At 45.1% G+C, this 19523-nt stretch overlaps 2 protein-coding genes across 7 annotated transcripts in view; both read left to right on the top strand.

Moving 5' to 3' along the window:
* Positions 1–228: 228 nt before the first annotated feature.
* LOC134096090 (cytochrome P450 1A1) lies at positions 229–4423 on the top strand. Its single transcript, XM_062549844.1, has 7 exons — positions 229–373; positions 929–1824; positions 1919–2045; positions 2243–2332; positions 2482–2605; positions 2696–2782; positions 2918–4423. Exons 2-7 carry the CDS (start codon positions 988–990, stop codon positions 3213–3215), a joined length of 1563 nt encoding a protein of 520 aa, XP_062405828.1. The 5' UTR covers positions 229–373; positions 929–987; the 3' UTR covers positions 3216–4423.
* A 420-nt stretch (positions 4424–4843) lies between these two features.
* LOC134096256 (enhancer of mRNA-decapping protein 3-like) overlaps positions 4844–19523 on the top strand; it is a 26449-nt gene continuing 11769 nt past the window's right edge. The window contains exons 1-4 of one of the 6 annotated variants that reach the window (XM_062550026.1): positions 4844–4998; positions 5486–5660; positions 5869–6017; positions 13920–14279. In XM_062550026.1, the coding sequence (XP_062406010.1) occupies positions 4905–4998; positions 5486–5660; positions 5869–6017; positions 13920–14279 (778 nt within the window). In that variant the 5' untranslated portion in view covers positions 4844–4904. The other 5 variants (XM_062550028.1, XM_062550029.1, XM_062550030.1 and 2 more) reach the window with 5 other exon arrangements.

Genomic DNA, 19523 nt, shown 5'->3' with positions numbered 1-19523 from the left:
CAGACCGAGTTGACAAATTGAAATGATACTGCGCAATTTTATAATCCGTGTTATCTTTTCTGAGGGGAGTTTAACTTTATTACCCACCGATGAAAGCACACCACAAAGACTGCGCCATTGTTTTCATAATTGAGTTGTAATCTGTCCTCTTTGCTGCGCTACCTCAAAGTGACCGGCGCTCTCAGTTCTGAAGCGCCCTTCTTTGCGTCACGGAGCCATCAGCCAATAGAGCCAAGAAGCGCTCTATAAAAGAACTTGCTCTTCTATCACTCAGAAGCTTTCTAGGAAAGCAACAATTTGAAATTTAGACCTGTAGTGGGACCGTACACTTACCGAAGGAGCTACACCTGTTCAGCGACAACACTGATTTTGGGTAAGTACTGTAGCTGTTATATCCATCTAGCGTTCTTAACTTTAAGTTTAAGTTGCACTGATTGGCTCTACGAATTCGTGCTTCAGGTGTTACCCCACGCACATTCAGAGTAGCCTAGGGTATTTTTGCATTTCTTTCTAGTTAAAGTTTTAAAAATGTGATCTTTCTGACACAGCGTAGCATTACGACTGAGGAAAGACGGATTTAATCCAATTCTACAAATGGTTCTTGCAACTGTTAAGTCATCGCGTGTGGGCTAGAACGAACTGTACCATATTTTGCACGGTAGCCTACTTTAGCATAATTGGTATAGGGCAAAGAAATGTAATTATGGACTATTTGTCTGGTAAACAAGAATCAGATTCTGCAAAAGGAAAAGTTTAAAAGGCGCGTGTCTCCGCAGCCGTAGCATGCCAGCGCGCGAGCTTCCAGGTTGCGCGTGCAGCCTCTCAGCTGTGCCAGGATCACGTAGACGTTGCTTTTTTATTTAACACAACATTCTAAGTCTTTGATTTTTGCCATAGCTTATTTCGAATTATTGATTTCTTTCCACAGGCATATACCAGTATCAACAAATACTCAGACATAAATCTTAGAGGAAGAAAAAAAAAAACATGCCACTTCTGGTTTTGCCTCTGTTGGGGGCTTTGTCAGTCTCTGAGAGCCTTGTGGCCATTACAACAGTGTGTTTGGTATACCTGCTCTTGCAACTCCGCACAAAAATCCCAGAAGGTCTCCGCCAGCTTCCGGGCCCCAGGCCCCTCCCGATCATCGGCAATGTTATGGAACTCGGCGGCAACCCTCACCTGAGCCTCAGCGCCATGACCAAGCGCTATGGCCACGTGTTCCAGATCCAGATCGGCATGCGGCCCGTGGTGGTCCTCAGCGGCATCGACATGGTGCGGCAGGCGCTCATCAAGAAGGGCGAGGACTTTGCCAGCCGTCCTGACCTCTACAGCTTCCAGTTCATCAACGACGGCAAGAGCCTGGCCTTCAGCTCCGACCAGGCCGGGGTGTGGCGTGCCCGCCGCAAGCTGGCCATGAGCGCCCTGCGCTCCTTCTCCACGCTGGAGGGCGAGAATCCAGCCTACTCCTGCGTCCTGGAGGAACAGATCAGCACGGAGGGCATCTACCTGGTGGAGCGCCTGCAGACGGTGATGGACGACAGCGGCAGCTTCGACCCCTTCCGCCACATCGTGGTGTCAGTGGCCAATGTCATCTGCGGCATGTGCTTTGGCCGGCGCTACAGCCACGACGACGACGATCTGCTGAGCCTGGTCAACATGAGCGACGAATTCGGACAGGTGGTGGGAAGCGGGAACCCTGCTGACTTCATTCCCTTCCTCCGTTTCCTGCCAAGCAGCTCCATGAAGAAGTTCATGGCCATCAACGACCGCTTCACCAAGTTCATACAGAAGATTGTGGGGGAGCACTACGAGTCCTACGATAAGGTCAGTAAAGGTCAAAGGCCACAGAAGTGGACCCACACCACAGACGGGCATAGTATGTGGACATCTGTTGCTCACAGGTTCTGTTCTCTTTCAGAATAACATCCGCGACATCACAGACTCACTCATTGACCACTGCGAGGACAGGAAGCTGGATGAAAACTCAAATGAGCAAGTGTCGGATGAGAAAATTGTCAGCATTGTCAACGACCTCTTCGGTGCCGGTAAATAAGTGCTAAAAAAAACACTTATTTTTCTCCTCACAATATCACAATAATACCAGTTGGTAATAAAGTTCACAAACTGAATATATTGACTGTACCTTATAAAAGCTAATAGATGAGTTTAAATTTGTCTATAATGTATTCACAGATAATGTTTTTAGGATTGTGATACTTATGATTATGTTCTGTCATTACAGGATTTGACACCATCAGCACAGCTCTGTCATGGGCAGTTGTGTATTTGGTGGCCTACCCAGACATCCAGGAAAGACTTCACCAAGAAATAAGTGAGTATAGTTATATCCGAAATCTTTACTATTATATTAGCAAAGGATAGGCCATGGATGTCTGGCAGCATGGCACAGCTATTTGAATCAACACTCGAAGCAGGTTGTTAGCACTGAGCTCATTTGTTGTCCCCTCGTCTCTTTTGCAGAGGAAACAGTTGGGATGGAGAGAAACCCACATCTGTCGGAGAGGTCCAGCCTCCCTCTTTTGGAAGCCTTCATCCTTGAGCTGTTCCGTCACTCCTCCTTCCTACCTTTCACTATCCCGCACTGGTAAGTAACAGTCTCATTGAAAAACACAGTGGATGAATACTCTGTGTATAACTGCCGGATGTCATCTAACTCCAATATTTAAATCTACAGTACCGCCAGAGACACATCTCTCAATGGATACTTCATCCCTAAAAACACGTGTGTGTTCATCAACCAGTATCAGGTCAACCACGACCCGTAAGTGTTCTGATCACACTGCCACTATATTTTGTGCATTGATCATGTTGTTTGAGAATGGGGAGATACTTTCTCCTTCATTAAAATGAAGGATTTGTTTTGAATTCCACCATCTCCTTTTGTGACCCTTCTCAGTGAGCTGTGGAAGGACCCTGAGGTCTTCATGCCAGAGCGTTTCCTGTCTGCTGACGGCACGGAGGTGAACAAGTTGGAGGGCGAGAAGGTGCTGATCTTCGGCGTGGGCAAGCGGCGCTGCATCGGCGAGGCAATCGGCCGTGCCGAGGTCTTCCTCTTCCTTGCCATCCTCATCCAGCGCCTGCAGTTCCACAAGATACCCGGCCAAAAACTGGACATGACCCCTGAGTACGGCCTCACCATGAAACACAAACGGTGCCACCTGCGGGCCACCTTGCGCCCACGGGAGGAAAACTGAGCTCGCCCCAGAATTTGCACCTAAATATTATTTGTCTTTTCAGGCGGGTGCAAATCACAAATATAAAATCCAATTTGCTTTCATTTGCTGGTGTCCAGCCAAAGTAGCAAGTGGAATAGTGTAACAGGGTACACTGTACTATCTTTGATAAAAGCAGTTTGTGCGTTATCAGAGCGTTCTCAACGAGTTCGCTGCTGATTGGACAGGGACATGAGATGAGGTAGACATCTAAGAAGATGTGAATTATATGGGAGGGCTTTCTGTAAAGTACAAAATGGAGAAACAATGCTTTTCATAGACTGAAATAATCCTTTGCTCATCTAATTAATTGACAATTCTGCAGAGGAATTCTCCATCTGAACCCATAGCTACCTGGGATCTAATTTCTGCTCTTTTCTAAGCAAATTCAGCTCAGGTCAAACAATCCTACACTGTTTGATATATAGCAGGGACACACATATCAGCTGCTTATTAAAAGGGGTAATTTTCATTGGAAAGGAGGAACGTATATTGTAAAATAAATTGGACACAGAGCGGTAAAAATGTTATAATGGCAGGTAATGTGATCCCACAACCCACCTTTTTAAAATATATATATAAATATAGCCTATATATTGTTATATTGGCAGAGGAAATGCAACAAGTGCCTTTTTATAATGTAGCCTACAGAGGACCACACATGCTGCTTGAAACATCTTTGATGTGTTGAATTAGAATTACATCAAATTAAGGCCATCTGTATAGGCTGTCAGTCCTCTAAAAAATTCAGGTGGGTTTTAAAAGACTAAAGCTATTTTGTATACCGTGTAGGCTAGTCCTTTAATGTGATATGTGTATATGAGTATTTTGACTGTTGACTGTTAACTAGATTTGAATGTGCCTGAAAGGGTTTATTTTGTAGTCCTATGGCAAATATGCCATTTGTTTTGTTATTGCCTTTTACCCCACACAGAATGTATCCTATTTGTTTATCTGCTGTATTCCCTGTTTGAGAGTGTAAAGAGTGAAACACTGTGCATACAATGAAGGATTTGATAAAAGACACTGAGCTGTGAAACTCTGAAGAACATAACAACAACAAGCTATTAATTATTCATTAATCCCGATTTTGTACATTCAATGTTTGTGAATACTTTTTCTCTTAATGAATTGGTGTTACTTGTTTGTGTATTTATAAAGAAATAAATAAAGAAACTGAGAAAAAAACATACTGTGGTTATTGCTATTTTAAATGTTGCACATATTATACTTACACTAAGAGCCCATCACAAGCAACACATTAGCTGCACATGATGATAGCCTACGCCAACCACATCTCCACTAAATGTCACCTGCTTGTTCATAACTTCTAAATTTAGGCGCCATTAAGAAAGACCCATACCCTTAAAGGTTAGAAGGCAGTCTATCGTTGTTGGTTTGATTAGGCTACATTACATTAGAATCATTGAACCTAAAACATTTTGCAACAAACTCTTACAGCACATCTCTTTTTTTGTCAATTCATTAGAAGCGTTTATGAAGAATGCCACGCTATTATCAAAATCATATAGGCCTACTCACCCATCAGAAGTTTGCATTGGTCTGAAAAGATGTGGAGGGGTAGGCTACTTCACGCTGGAAGTGACGTAGTCTTCCAGATTGTTGTTGAGGGAAGTGTTCGGCACACGCGGTGGACATTATGTTGAGTTAATGGTTAACGTAATAGTTGCAGCAAGCAAGCTAACTCGGAGTATTTCGCCTTTCAGTAATTCAGTTCAACGCAAGGTATGCTGCTGTTTTAAACGTACGTATATCTCCTACAAGATAGCTTGCTCTATGCTAACGTTATTATACGTGCTTAGATGTTTTAACGCAATCCCTGCCAAAACCGTGGACCTGAGAAGGCGTTTGTCAATCTGAGAAACGTAAGAACACACGTAACTTTACATGCACCAAATACGAGGTTAGCAAATGGCAGTATTGAGAGTGTTGTACTTGTCATTCTAAGTAAGCTAACTTAGACTTGAACCTGAGTTCAACGTCGCCTGACTTGACGTTAAGCTGTTCAAAGTTAACGTTGAAGTTAAGGTCGTTGGGCTACTTTACAAGACAGCAGTTTATTTCATCGAACCAAATCGTGAATTCGTCATAAGGTCGTTTGCAAGTTCACCGTCAACGACATTGAATCACTGTTGTCAGTAACTTAAACGTAGATAGCTCTTTACATTTAGTTTCTGAGTTCTATGTCTTCCACATAACCATTAATATATTATATGTTGTGTATCTCATAGAACTGTGTGCCATGGCATCAGACTGGTTGGGCAGTCTCGTGTCCATAAACTGTGGAGCCACGCTTGGTGTATACCAGGGAGAGGTCTCTGCTGTTGACCCATCCAGTCAAACACTCTCCCTGAGACAGCCATTCCACAATGGTATCAGATGTTCTGTACCCGAGGTTACATTTAGGTAGGACTTCACCTGTTAAAAGTAACATGCACAAGAAGATGTAAGTACAAGGGCCTACTTTGATAAGCCTGTGTCAATGTGAGTGGTCACACACATACACACACACACACACACACACACACACACTTTGCCAGTCCATTGTATTACCTCATTGTCAGTATTGTAGTTGTGACTCAACAATTTGAGACTACCTGTTGGTGTCACACAGTGCCATGGACATTAAAGACCTCAAGATCCTGGACATCCCTAATGTTAGAGGAACCATGAACAATAACACTGAAGCCAAGCCATCCACTCTGCCTGCCGAGGAGAAAGGCCCTGTGGCCAAGAGTGCCCCCATCACCATCCTACGCAGAGGTGAGCATCACTAACTGTGGACCAAAGGTTCTTGGTTCTCCTGGTGAAACTCCTGAATCGTATCGTGTATTGTACCCTGAAACGTGTTGTCTATCTATGTGGCCTTGCTCCACACACACATCATTAGAGTCAGTATGAATAGCCTAATCGTTGTTAGCAGGTATGAGATTAGTCAGATACATAGACTTGAAGGAGGCGCAGGATTCAGAGCAACTGTTTCAGACAATGCAATATGAAAACGCAGCCTCTTTGAACCTGTCTAGAAAGATCATGAAACCTAATCCCAAAGGAATATTCAGGCTTAAATATGTTTTTGTGAGGCTCCATCCACATAGTCCTTGGTCACATTCAGTTTCTTAGCCGACCAAATTAAAATGTTTAAATGGACCTAAACTCACTTACACAACCCCTGGCTCCTATGTTTGTGGTTTGCAGATTGTGTAATAAGGAGAATGGCCACCATTCGCACAGTGAGCTAATCTCATTCCAAATGTATTGTCCTTAGTCATCAGCTGGTTCACCTGTGTTCTCACATTTGCTGTTTCCTGAGATTATAATTACAGTTGTAAGAGGAAATGGAGCACAGAATGTCACTGTGGCAAGGTGAAGCCAAGCACAATTACTGATTCCCAGTGTGCATAATCCACCTTGTCTGGGTTCGATGGTATGATGTTTACACAATGTTCTTTTTTTTCTTTCCTGCCCACATACCCTTTGTGTTCCGCCATCTCGTCTTTGCGACTAAAGGTTCTCATTGTTAATCTTATCCCTGGCTTAATGACACACAGCGGTGTGAAAACCACTCACAGCAGTGTTCCAGCCAGGCCAGCTCCTCAGTGTAATCTCCTGTCAACAGTCAGCTGAAGATGCCAAAGCTTGAAGCTGAGTATATCTTATCATAGCTTAGTGGCTCACCTCTCCTTCACTATACGCTGGCGAGGCCATGCCGTCTTGAACTGGCTGGAGTGGCTTCGAGACAGAGTGGCAGTGGTGCGTTTCCCCAAAATCGTAGATTAACAGCTGCTGTTGTCAATTGATGGGGAGCCTTGTTTTGAAAACGTTTAGTTACCCCAGTGTTTGTTGAACAATGCTTTCGGGAATTGCAATCTCGGTCGGGATGACTGTTTGTGTGTGATATCAGGCATCCCATTGCAAATCACTGACTTTGTTTTTATTTAGCTTGTGTTCACAGCATATTGTGTGTGCAGCAGGTGCATGTCTGTTTTGGCTTGGACGTCACCCAGCATGACTCACAGTAAAGGGGAGGAAATGGTGCAAGTGCATGAGCATTGCTGTTGATTTGGCCAGGGGTTGTGAAATGCAGTGGACGAGAAGTTCACAGGTGTCCTGTTGCTGACCTCTCTGCTGACAGTCTTGCGCAGCTGTTTGTTTGTTCCGGTGGTGTGAGAAGTAGAGCTGGTTATCCTCCACCATGTGTACTCCATTGATTAATCTATTTATGTAGGCGTTCAGTTTTGGGTCATAGCCCCCGCCAATCCATTGCTAGTGTGTGTATTGTAGCATACATGCAGTGGTTAAGAGTACAGCCTCACTCCGCTATCATTAGCTGTGAGACATTAAAAAAAAGTTGTGTTGTGACACCTGCGGGCGATATTTTACCTACATTCTGTAAGTTATTGCTGCCAAAGTGCAGATGTGTGTCTTTGAGGTTAAGCACATTCTCCTGTAACAGATTCACCCAAGGGTCGTAAGGTTTCTATATTGCTGTGACATAATAGTGACAATATTTGCAGTAGGTTATGTATGGTTTGTTTCGAGTAGGCTAGTTATGAAGTTGCCATGACACCTGTATGTTGGATGCAGTTCATTTTCCAAAGCGGTTCAATAATGAACATTAATGTCTCACGTAGATCTCTGACGAAAACTTGAAGTTGTGTGAACTGCAGTCAAGTCATGATAAGATGAAGTTGTTTGTGCAGACGGGCAGAGTGCCATTGAGTTGTTGCGTTCTCCCGTGTGTGGCGGTTCCACCCCCTCCGGCTCTGTGTGTGGGGATTTTCCCATGGGGCCGCCTTACCGGCCACTCCGCGCCGCCCCGGCTGGTTCCGTGCCGTGGAAACTCTGGGTCAGTTCCTCCGTGGCCTGGTGTCACCGGGACCGCGGCTGCTGAGGGCCCCTGGGCCAGGGCTAACCGTCCGCTGCCCACTCCCCGACGCCTCCCAGAAGATTCCCATAGCGTGCTAGCGGCCTGTACCAAAGTTCCTCTTTACAATACTTGTGTGACTAAGATCAATAAACATCCCCCCTCACTGTGTCTGAGCGCCTAAAGAGGCAGTTACGCAAGGCCTGGGCTACGTGCCGCGCTGCCCCTCTTCCTCTCGCTCCCTCTTTCCTTCTCTCCTCCCCTCTCCCCCCGTCTTTTCTTACTCCTGTATCTCTCGTTTTCCATCTCTTTCCTTCACCTCCATCTGTCTTTGCTCTCTCGCTCTCTTTCTTTTTCTTTCTCTCTCTCTCCCTCTTTTTCTCTTTCTCTCTCTCTTTCTTTTTCTCTCTACCACTACCACTTTCTCTCTCTGTCCTCTCTCTTTTCCTCTTCCTCTTTTTCTCTCTCTCTCTCTCTCTCTTGCTCATTCTTTCTCTGTCCAGTTGCTCTTTAACTATTCTGGCCTGGTTCAGGAAACTCCTTCGCACCCCCCCCCCCCCCCCCCCCCACACACACACACACACAGGAAGTGGTGTAGTCTTGGCGAGCCGTGCATGGAAGGGCAGACCGTATCAGTGGTGGAAGCACTGTTTACCTTTGTCTTTTTTATTTTAATCTGCAGCACGGCACGGGCCGGCGGCCAAGGACCTAATGCACAAATTGCACAGGGCTCGAAGTGCTGAGTAGCAGGGGCCAGGCTGACCCTTTCACACGCAACGCCAGGACGCTCTGTCCCGCCCCGAGCTAGGGGTGGCGGTTGCTGTGGCGCGGGGGGGGCGGTGGGGGTTGGGGGGGGCAGAAGAAAGAGAAGCACAAGAGAAGAGGGAAAGAGTAGGGGAGAAGAGATAAAAAAGAGAAGAAAAGCGAAAGAAGGAGTGAGGAATGCAGAGAGGGAGAGGAGAGAGGGAGAAGTGAGGCTGGGAAGGAGGTGGAGGAGGTGGAGGAAGAGTGGGAGAAGGAAGGGGCAATTGCTCGTGCAAGATAACGAGTGTTCTCTTAATTGTCTTCCAGGAATCTTTGTGGGAGAGTGAGGATGTAGTGGAATGTAGGAAATGGAAAAATGCCCAAACCATGTAGTTGCCACATTCTTCCCCCAATTCACAATGGATCTGTACTTTAATCTGAAACAACACAAAGTTTAAAATAGTCATGTGACTCAAAAAAAAAAAAACCTGTTAATACCTGACAAACACCTGCACACACACACACACACACACACACACACATACACACACACACACACACACACACACACACACATGATTCCCAGAAGCCCAAGTAAAGAGTGGGTAATAGTGCTGAGGCTGGAGGTTGACTTTACGGGCTTGTTGGGTTTTGCCGCGGCCCCGCTCTATCATCCATCTTGCACTCTTCCTTCCCTCTCCTGATAGCACCGTGGCACGGAGGTGTTGGGCCTGCCTCGCGCATTTCTTTTTCACATGTCACCCTAGGCGTGCATGTGAATAGACTATTTCCACCACACACACACACACACACATGCACACGCACACATACACACACACACACACACAAAAAGTTGTAAAAGATTTCCATAAGATTTCCATAAGATTTCCATTTTTTCTATTTTAAGAACATGTTATATTTAACTTGATTTTCTGTTTATTCTTAGTTAATTTCACCACAACAAATATTTTGCCTACATTCTCTGTGCATTCATTTGCATTCTACTTTCACTATTGCGTTTGAAATGGTCATATAATTGTGGTGGTTTGCCTTTCCCCAAGTTTAAGAGTAGGAACTCTGACTTTGTGTTGTAGTGGGAGATCAGAAATCTCAACGTGCAGAATGCCAAATGCCAATGTCAAATGTCAAATTCCAAGTTGTCAGGAGCGCAGCATTAACCTTCTTGTTTTGTTTTCATTTGCTTCGTTTAGCTATATATTTTTCATGTAAATTGTTTAATTTCTGTTTCCAATTAAATACAAAAACATTATTTTTCATATTAGTTGTAGTTTACTAATTCTTAGAGACAGACAGACAGACGGGCCTGATACCGTTTTTTTTTTTTTTCCTTTCAAAACTCTGACTGACACACAAAGACAGACACATGCAACCTCAACTGTTGATCCAGTGGCTGTCACTACAAGACATCCCTCTTGTCACTTTCCTCTATGGGTGTCTGTCATGGTGATTAGTACATTAGGAACAGTTAACAAGCTCTGCACGCGTTTTAAGAGAAAAAACAACTCTGAGAAATGGAACGTACCGTATACCTGGTAAGCAGTATTAATGTGTGTGTTTCTCTCAAGCCTTAGACCCTGTGGCCATGCCTTTTCCACCACACGCACACGCACACACACACTCACTCACTCACTCACTCACTCACTCACTCACTCACTCACTCACTCACTCACTCACTCACTCACTCACACACACACACACACACACACACACACACACACACACACACACACACACACACACACACACACACACACACACACACACACACACACACACACACACACACACACACACACACACACACACACACACACACACACACACACACACACACACACCCTGTATCGACATTTTATTGTTTCTGCATAGCCGAAAATCTGTTGGGGTTGAACAGTGAAGGTGTCCCCTTCCTGAAGTGTGTCTGTTGCTAACTTTGGTTGACATGTTCCTGACCAGAGAGGAGGTTTGAGTATCAGAGAAAGTCAGACCAGACAGAAGAAGCAGGGTTGACCGACACGATGGATGCAACTCCGCATGTAGCACAGGAATGCTGCAGAGACAAGTACGCTTTGAACACTTGACTCTGCTGACGGTTCCATCTGTTTGTTTTGTTCAATTTTGCTTGTGGCTCCTTGGCCTGTTTCCTCTCAGGTAGTCAACCATATTGCTTAGGGAAGACGCTTCTCTGGCTTCAAGTCATTGCCTCTGATTCCGCACTTATTGCTGATGAGATGAAAAAGATGTCCTTGGTACGATGTCTTTATGCGGGCCAGTAATTCCTGGCGGTGGAAGTGGCCTTTAAGGCCTTTTGGTTTAAAGGGATATTCCGCCATTTTTGGAAATACGCTCATTTTCCACCTTCCCTCGAGCAAAACAATTGATATTTACCTTGTTCCCGTTCATCCAGCCATTCTGTGAGTCTGACGATACAACTTTTAGCTTCAGCCTAGCATAGATCATTGAATCGGATTAGACCATTAGCTTCTCGCCTGCTAGCTTCATGTTTAAAAGTGACTAAGATTTCTGGTAATTTTCCCATTTAAAACGTGTCTCCTCTCAAGTTAGAAAGTGCAATAAGACCAACTGAAAATGAAACCTGGCGTTTTTCTAGGCTGATTTCACATGGAACTACACTCTCATCTGGCGTAATAATCAAGGCAACTTGCAAACGTACCATAGGCGCAGTGATATCTTACGCAGCATCTGAAAATAGTCCCCATAGACAACAAGCAGTAGTAGTGCCAGTAGCTGCAAGTTGCCTTGATTATTACGCCAGATGAGAGTGTAGTTCCATGTCAAATCAGCCTAGAAAAACGCCAGGTTTCATTTTCAGTTGGTCTTATTGCACTTTCTAACTTGAGAGGAGACACGTTTTAAATGGGAAAATTACCAGAAATCTTAGCCACTTTTAAACATGAAGCTAGCAGGCGAGAAGCTAATGGTCTAATCCGATTCAATGATCTATGCTAGGCTGAAGCTAAAAGTTGTATCGTCAGACTCACAGAATGGCTGGATGAACGGGAACAAGGTAAATATCGATTGTTTTGCGCGAGGGAAGGTGGAAAATGAGCGTATTTCCAAAAATGGCGGAATATCCCTTTAAGGGCTCAGTGGGTCTGAATGGGCTGGGAAGATGGAAGCGTCTGTGTGGATTGACGGTAGGCTGTGTTGCGTGTGTGTGTTGCGTGTGTTTGAGTTGTGTGCGTGAGTTGCGTGTGAGTTGCGTCTGTGTGAGTTGCGTGTGTGTTGTGTGTGAGCTGAGAAGATGGAAGTGTCCGTGTGTAAGATTGACGATAGGCTGTGTTTGTGTGTTGCGTGCACAGTATATGTTGCGTGTGAGCCGAGAAGATGGAAGTGTCTGTGTGTATGACTGACAGCAGGCTGTGTGTGACTGTGTTGTGTGCGTGCGTGCGTGTGTGTGTGTGTGTGTGTTGCGTGAGAGCAGCGAACGTGAAGAGTGTGTTGGCGATGCTGGCGTGCGACTGCCCTGTCTCTCGGTACATGTTCGCGTGAGAGCTCCACGCCACTGGGGCTGAGCACCAGGTTTTTCCAGTTTTTTTCTTTCTCTCTCACTCTGTCTCTCTGTCTCTCTCTCTCTCAGTCTCTCTCTATCTCTCTCTCGCCCTCTCTTTTCTTTTTGTTCTCATGTTGGTTCTTTTTCTGGTATTAGCTTTTGTTTGGTTTGAGCATGCGTGTGTGTGTGTGTGTGAGCGTGTGTGTGTGTGTGTGTGTGTGTGTGTGTGTGTGTGTGTATATGACTGAGTGTGTGATACTGGGTGATCGTGTGCACATAATGAGTGAAGTGTTCCCATGGCGGCTTGTTTTTAAGTTAGACCAGCGGTAGATGTTTGTAATCAACAATCAAGCCTATTTAACATTGCATTACATGACGCAGGATACAGCAACAATGCAAAATTGGCTGTTGGCAGTCACAAACGCGTGGATCCAGGATCCAGAAAGGCCCTTCATGGTACCACATGCACTGCCTGCCAGTAGTCTGAATTTCCAACCAAACAAACAAAGCAACAAAAAATAAATCACCAACAAAGCTACCTTAGGGTATGCTCAGACTTGGCTTCTTTTCCCGACGATACGTTTTTATTTATTTTTATTTTTTTATCCAGGATAAGGTTTTTTTTTCTCTCCAAAAAGCGTATTTTTACGGGTTCCCCTCTTGTGACTGGTCAGCTGTCAAAACACAGCATGACGTAGTAGGGTGTTTTTCCACTAAAAGTTCAACATTTCTCAGTTTTAAAAACAGGTCTAAGTTTGTCAAACAGGCATTTTGTTGAATACTAGGGTCCCTCAGAAGACTCAACAGTAGTGTCTGGTTTGCTAGACCCACCCCCTCCACACTTGGATTCTCTAACAGCAAATTCTTTAGTCATCTCCCTTGTTTTCCGAAGCCAATTATGACTTCCACCAGTTTTCCCCTCCTAATAGATACACTTCTGAATATGATTGATTCAACCTTCATCCTTGCCCATTTCAGACTGTCATTCATCTTGTAGTTAGTAAGACTAGATTACTGAATACTCCCGTCACCTTGAGCAGCTAGAAATAAACAAATTAACCAAGTGGAAAAAAATGAATGGAAAAACAACAAACTGCCTGCATGTTACTTAATGGAAATATCCGCATCTTGGAAGAATACTTTTTAAGCCATCACTTGGAAACTGGGATGCTCCTCAGATTCTGTGTTGCTTTACCCAATTGGAGTCCAGATGTGGTAATAGACTTTCTCTCTCTCTTTCAATTTCAATTTCATTGTTGCTTTATTAGCATGGCTGTAGGTACAGGATTGCCAAAGCACAAAACAACACCAACAACACCAACAAACATTGTAACAATTTGTACAAAAACAATGAGAACATTGAGGGAAAGGAAGTGTCTCTCTCTCTCTCTCTCTCTCTCTCTCTCGGTCTCTCTGCTAGGATCATCCCTCAGCTCATTAGCTCTTTGAGAGTAATTGTTTGGCCTAAAGCCCCCCTGTGTTTCCCCCACGCTTGACTTGTTCTCCCTTCATCCCCTAGGAACACCTCTGAACTCTAAAGCTCCGTCCCAGCCCCCCCTCCAAGCTCCCCCCCGGAGGAACGCCCCCCGGAGCAGCTCGACAGGCGCCCTCAGCCGCCCAAAGGATGACGATTGTTTCGGCGACGGGACGGAAGAAAGCCTGGACACGGACTTTGACTTCGAGGGCAACCTGGCCCTCTTTGACAAGGCTGCCGTGTTCTCGCAGATGGAGCGCCATGGCAACGGGCCACGGCAGCGGACCGCGCCTGGCAACCCATCCGCACCCTCCTACCGGCACAACGAGAACGTCCTGGAGGGCCAACCGGTGGTGTACAGACGGATCACAGTTCCCCAGTATGGGGGGAAAGAGTACTGCACTGGTAAGACCTTACTGCCTTTGGCTCAGCTCAACCCACTAGTACACTTTTTTTACACACACACACACACACACACACACACACACGCACACACAGAGGAGCACATGACTACTGATTTTTGTTAGTCGACTAGTAGTTGCGTACCGGCACAAGTGGTAACATCACCATTAGTGTTAGGTGTTGGCAGCGGTTGTTTCATCTCTTAGATGGCTATCCATAGCAGGCATGTTCTTATTGTACTTCAATACAGCTGTACTCAGGCTTGGGTGTCTCTGTGGTACAGGTCTCATCCATCCAGTACCTCTATACACCCTTAGCCATTTTGTCCACGATTACTTGACTGTTACCTACTAATGATGATATTAGTAGTTAGTTGACTTGTCAACTAGTTAACTAGTTGATTAAACCCCTAACACACACACACACATACACACACGTACACACTCACTGTCTGACACTTTCTCACTGTCTGTTTCACTTTTTCAATTTTTGACACACTCTCTCTTGCTCTTGCTTGCACTCTCACACAAACACTCTCACATTTGCAAACACACTGTTCTCCAAGCTGGGGATTGTCGTGTTCAGGAGTACTGCCGCATCCTCTAGAGAGTTTTAACAGGTCACCATCAAGCCACTTATTGGTTCAATCAGCAGTGCCCCACCCAATCAAAACGCTTCTTATACAGTCATTGACAAAAGTGTTGTCACCCCATGCTAAAGTTGACTAAAAAGAGGAATATAAAATCATCTTTTGGAAATTGATTTTAATGGCTTATGTAATAAAATGAGGAAAAATCCAACCTTTAAGGACACACCAATTTTCTATGTGAATGAATAATGTATCATACATAAATAAATGTTCTTCCCAAAATACTGGGGTCATAAATCTTGTCACCCCTATGTAACCCTATGGGAATTTAACACATAGGGTTAACATAGGGGCAGGCAGTTTTTTATTTTTAAAGGCTACTTATTTCATGGATCCAGGATACTATGCATCCTGATAAAGTTCCCTTGGTCTTTAGAACTAAAATTGACCCACATCATCACACACCCTTCACCATACCTAGAGATAGGCATGGTGTTTTGTTCAGTTTTGTTCAGTTAGCCTATTAGCTTGTTTGATTTGCATTGAGTTCAATGAGCATCAAACAGGCTAATAGGCTAACTGAACGAAACTGAACAAAACACCATGCCTATCTCTAGGTATGGTGAAGGGTGTGTGATGATGTGGGTCAATTTTAGTTCTAAAGACCAAGGGAACTTTATCAGGATGCATAGTATCCTGGATCCATGAAATAAGTAGCCTTTAAAAATAAAAAACTGCCTGCCCCTATGTGTTAAATTCCCATAGGGTTACATAGGGGTGACAAGATTTTTGACCCCAGTATTTTGGGAAGAACATTTATTTATTTATGATACATTATTCATTCACATAGAAAATTGGTGTGTCCTTAAAGGTTGGATTTTTCCTCATTTTATTACATAAGCCATTAAAATCAATTTCCAAAAGATGATTTTATATTCCTCTTTTTAGTCAACTTTAGCATGGGGTGACAACACTTTTGTCAATGACTGTAGATAAGGTGGCACTGCCAGCAAGTTGGCATGGAGGGAAAGGGGGGGGGGGGGGGGGGGGCATATGAAGGACATAGGCATTGCCCATGCGGCACTAAAAATAGGCCCAGGGCAAACAAACAGTCAGGAGCAGAAACAAATTGGCCCGTAATCGGACACACCAGCGCAAGGAGAGGAGGGAAGGGGAGCAGGACAAAGATGGACAGATACTGAAAGAGGGGTGTGGGTGAACACGAGTACAAGCACACGTGTGTGTGTGTGTGTGTGTGTGTGTGTGTGTGTGACTGTGTGTGTGTGTGTGTGTGTGTGTGTGTGATGAGAATCTAATATCGGTAGGCTGAAATTCTGCCAGTTACTCCCTAAAGAGAGAACTACACGCCAGCAAGTGTTCCCTCTGTTAATTCTTTCCTTTTTTTCTCTCCGTCTTGCTTACTCTCTTTATCTTTTAATTTTTATTTTAATAGGTAACTCTTTAACCTTTCTCTCTCTCTTTCCCCCCCTCTTTCTCTCTCTCTTTCCCTCTCTCTTAATAGGTAACACTCTAACCTTCTCCCCTCTCGTCATCCTCTCACTCTCCCACTCCTCCCTCTCCTTCACCACTCATTCTTCCCTGCACACACAGCCCGAGGAGCTAGTGCTGTTTGTTATTCTTTCCCTTTTTTAAAGCCTTTTTTTGTGTTTGTTTTAAGCTCGAGTGAAGAGAGTGAGTGAGCAAGCAAGCAAGCGAGAGAGAGAGAGGGAGAGAGAGAAAGAAAGAAAGAGCAAGAGAGTGCAAGAACGTGAGAGAGCGAGAGAGAGAGAGAGATAGAGAGAGAGAGAGTTGGAGAACGAGGGAGTGATGGACTGGACTGAAAAGGCAGACGAGGGGACCAATTCAAGCCCAGAATAGAGTCGGGGCCCGGGGGAACCGGGTCCTTTTCCATAGGCCCTTAATTAGAGGCCAGGCCAAGCAGGTCAACTGCGAGTACCAGAGAACAATGGCAGTGGCCCGCAGGAGAACGGTGAGCGGGAGTGTGAGCGGCTCTTGGCACGCATACGGACATGATGGTATAGATCACACACACACACACACACTCACACACACTCACACACACACTCACACACACAGAGGCACAGGCTGCTCCAGAGATAACACAGACTCTTCCTGTTCGGAGTGGATGAACAAGAGAGTCAGCAGCTGCCGGAATCCAGCCGCCTTGGCTCACTCCCATTGGCTGGAAAACGGACAGAGCTCTTTGCCATTGACCTATAAGGAGCACGAGGTCTTGCTGATGGGCTAAAGTGAGGCATGAGCGTTGTTCTATTGGCTGGAGAGAGGTCAGTGTGTTCTTTGAGTAAGAGATAACGGCTGCGGTGATGGAAGCAAAGAACTCCACGATGATGCCAAGTTCATTAATTCCTTATGTAGCGGGACACCTTGCAGGCCGTTCATTGTGCTTATCACCCGGTTGCCACTTATGTCTGTAAATCAGCCAGCCTGAGGCGTGTTTCCCAAAACCATAGTTGCTAGCCTGTTAGCAGCTTGGTTGGTAGTGGGAAATTGCATTGCAACCCACAAAGTTGCTAAGTTAGGCTGCGCACATTCGAATGTTGTCATTAGTGACCAGGCAGATTTTTTCATTTCTCCGCCTTGAGTAGAACTTTTTTCAGCTCGGGCCAGACGGGCAGAAAAAACGATTTGTTAGCAACTATGGTTTTGGGAAATGCGCCCCTGTTCAGTTGCATTGCCTTCTCTACTCATGGACTATTAATGTTTGGTAGTTTTGCTATGGCTAGAGCTGATTCCTCTGCCTTGCTGGCTACTGGCTAGATGTTAACCCTTGTTTACTATGGCTGTTATATGTACTTGCCATGAAACAGTGGTAAAACATTATTATTTTTATTTACTTTTTACCAGATCTAAAACTGCTTTTTCTCCTCCCGGCATCATAGCCTTGCCACTGTGGCGTTGGAGTGACAGGGCCAGATGAGCCTTGTTTAGGCTTTAGCCACTGAACACAAGGAGTGTGACTTTCATTAACTATCAGCTGGCAAACACACACACACACACACACACACACACACACACACACTGCCTGACCAGTTTAATGTTTAAACTCGCAGACAGACATTCTCAGACTCCCGGAGGTATAATAGACCTATCTTCAGTGATGAGTCTGAAGTCTCTAGAAGGTGAAGAGCAAGACCAACACACACACACACACACACACACACACACACACACACACACACACACACAGGTAACTGATATGAGGAGTGGTAGTGGTGTTGGTAAAGGGTATTGCCATGGCCGTAATTTGGCTTAGTATGAGTGGTTTACAAAAACTAAACGATTACATCAGTTATGCAGCAAACTTGTGGGTGATTTGTGGCAAACAAATGAGCTCACTAGAAAATATTGCCAGAAGTTTGCCAATGTTGGCCACTAGAGGCAAACTTCAGCAAAGCTCTGGCAACAGTGAGAAGTTTGCCACTAGTGGCAAATGTGTTCGCTGGTAATTTGCCACCACACTTCCAGTGAACTTCTGGTGACAAGCCTAATTTACACAATGACATTGGCAAAACAAATTTGCTGCAACCTGCAACATTGCCAAAGGCAAACCCAACTGTTCAGAAGTCTGAATATCTGTAAGAGTACGCCCAAGTGTATCGTGTGATATCACCACTCTCGATGACTCATGGAGTGACTCTCATCTAATCAGAAATTAATAAATAGCTCGATCAGACAATCCAACTCTATGAACACCTTTGAAGAATAAAGAGGAATGGACAACACAAGGATTTCCTTATCTCAAGTTTTGTGCTTAGCTTGAAGTGAGACCCCCCCCCCCCCCACACATTTTTGTAGGGCAAAAATGATAACACTTGCATTGATACACCTTGGTATCTCCAATAGTATTTCTGCGTGAGAAATACAAGGTGTGGCGTGTGAGCGTGTGTCGCGTGAGCTAGTTGAAATGCGGGCGTCTCACGCCCCATGCGTGCCGTGCGGCCTGAGAACCCTGAGCACCTGTAACACCTTTACTCTTTCACCTACACAATCGTATACGGTCCTGCATGCTTGGACATGAGTCAAAACTTACCTTACAGCATCTCTGTTTCTCTCTCTCACACCCATCTACCCCCCCCCCCCCTCACACACACACATACTCATGCACACACACACACACCCACACACACAGACAAACACGTACTCATGCACACACACACACACGCATGCATACACACATGCACACACACGCATGCATGCACACACACACACACACACACACACACACACACACACACACACACACACACACACACACAATCATGCACACTCACATTTCTGAGAAAACCATGCCAGTCACTGTTACACAACTGGCATACCCAGGCATCCTAGACAGGCAGGCAGGCCAAAGTAAACTGGTAGTACATGAACACCTCACGCATGGATGGTTCAATTTTGGCCTCCCGCTTTATTGACTTTACATCGATCTGGTTTATCTGCTCTTAGTAATTATGTAACCCTTCAGTGCTTCATGTGTCAGCACACAAGAATTCACTATCCTTTTCCCTCTTCATTTAAATGGTCACCGGTGGGCATGTTTCATGTGTCCTCATGATTAGAAGGAGGCAGAGAGGGTCGGCATGTGCAGTACAAATAAAGTCAGTTGAAGGTATCAAGCG

This window comes from Sardina pilchardus, chromosome 11 (genome assembly GCF_963854185.1).
Source record: "Sardina pilchardus chromosome 11, fSarPil1.1, whole genome shotgun sequence".
Classification (NCBI taxonomy): domain Eukaryota; kingdom Metazoa; phylum Chordata; class Actinopteri; order Clupeiformes; family Clupeidae; genus Sardina; species Sardina pilchardus.
This window is presented reverse-complemented; position numbering and strand designations above follow the sequence as displayed.

What these genes read in the sequence shown, in the direction of transcription:
- LOC134096090 (XM_062549844.1), top strand. Translation starts at nt 988, where the DNA reads ATGCCACTTCTGGTTTTGCCTCTGTTGGGGGCTTTGTCAGTCTCTGAG. An exon ending in ACTACGAGTCCTACGATAAG is followed by an intron (nt 1,825 to 1,918) that starts GTCAGTAAAGGT and finishes GTTCTCTTTCAG; the next exon opens with AATAACATCCGCGACATCAC. An exon ending in AAGACTTCACCAAGAAATAA is followed by an intron (nt 2,333 to 2,481) that starts GTGAGTATAGTT and finishes TCTCTTTTGCAG; the next exon opens with AGGAAACAGTTGGGATGGAG.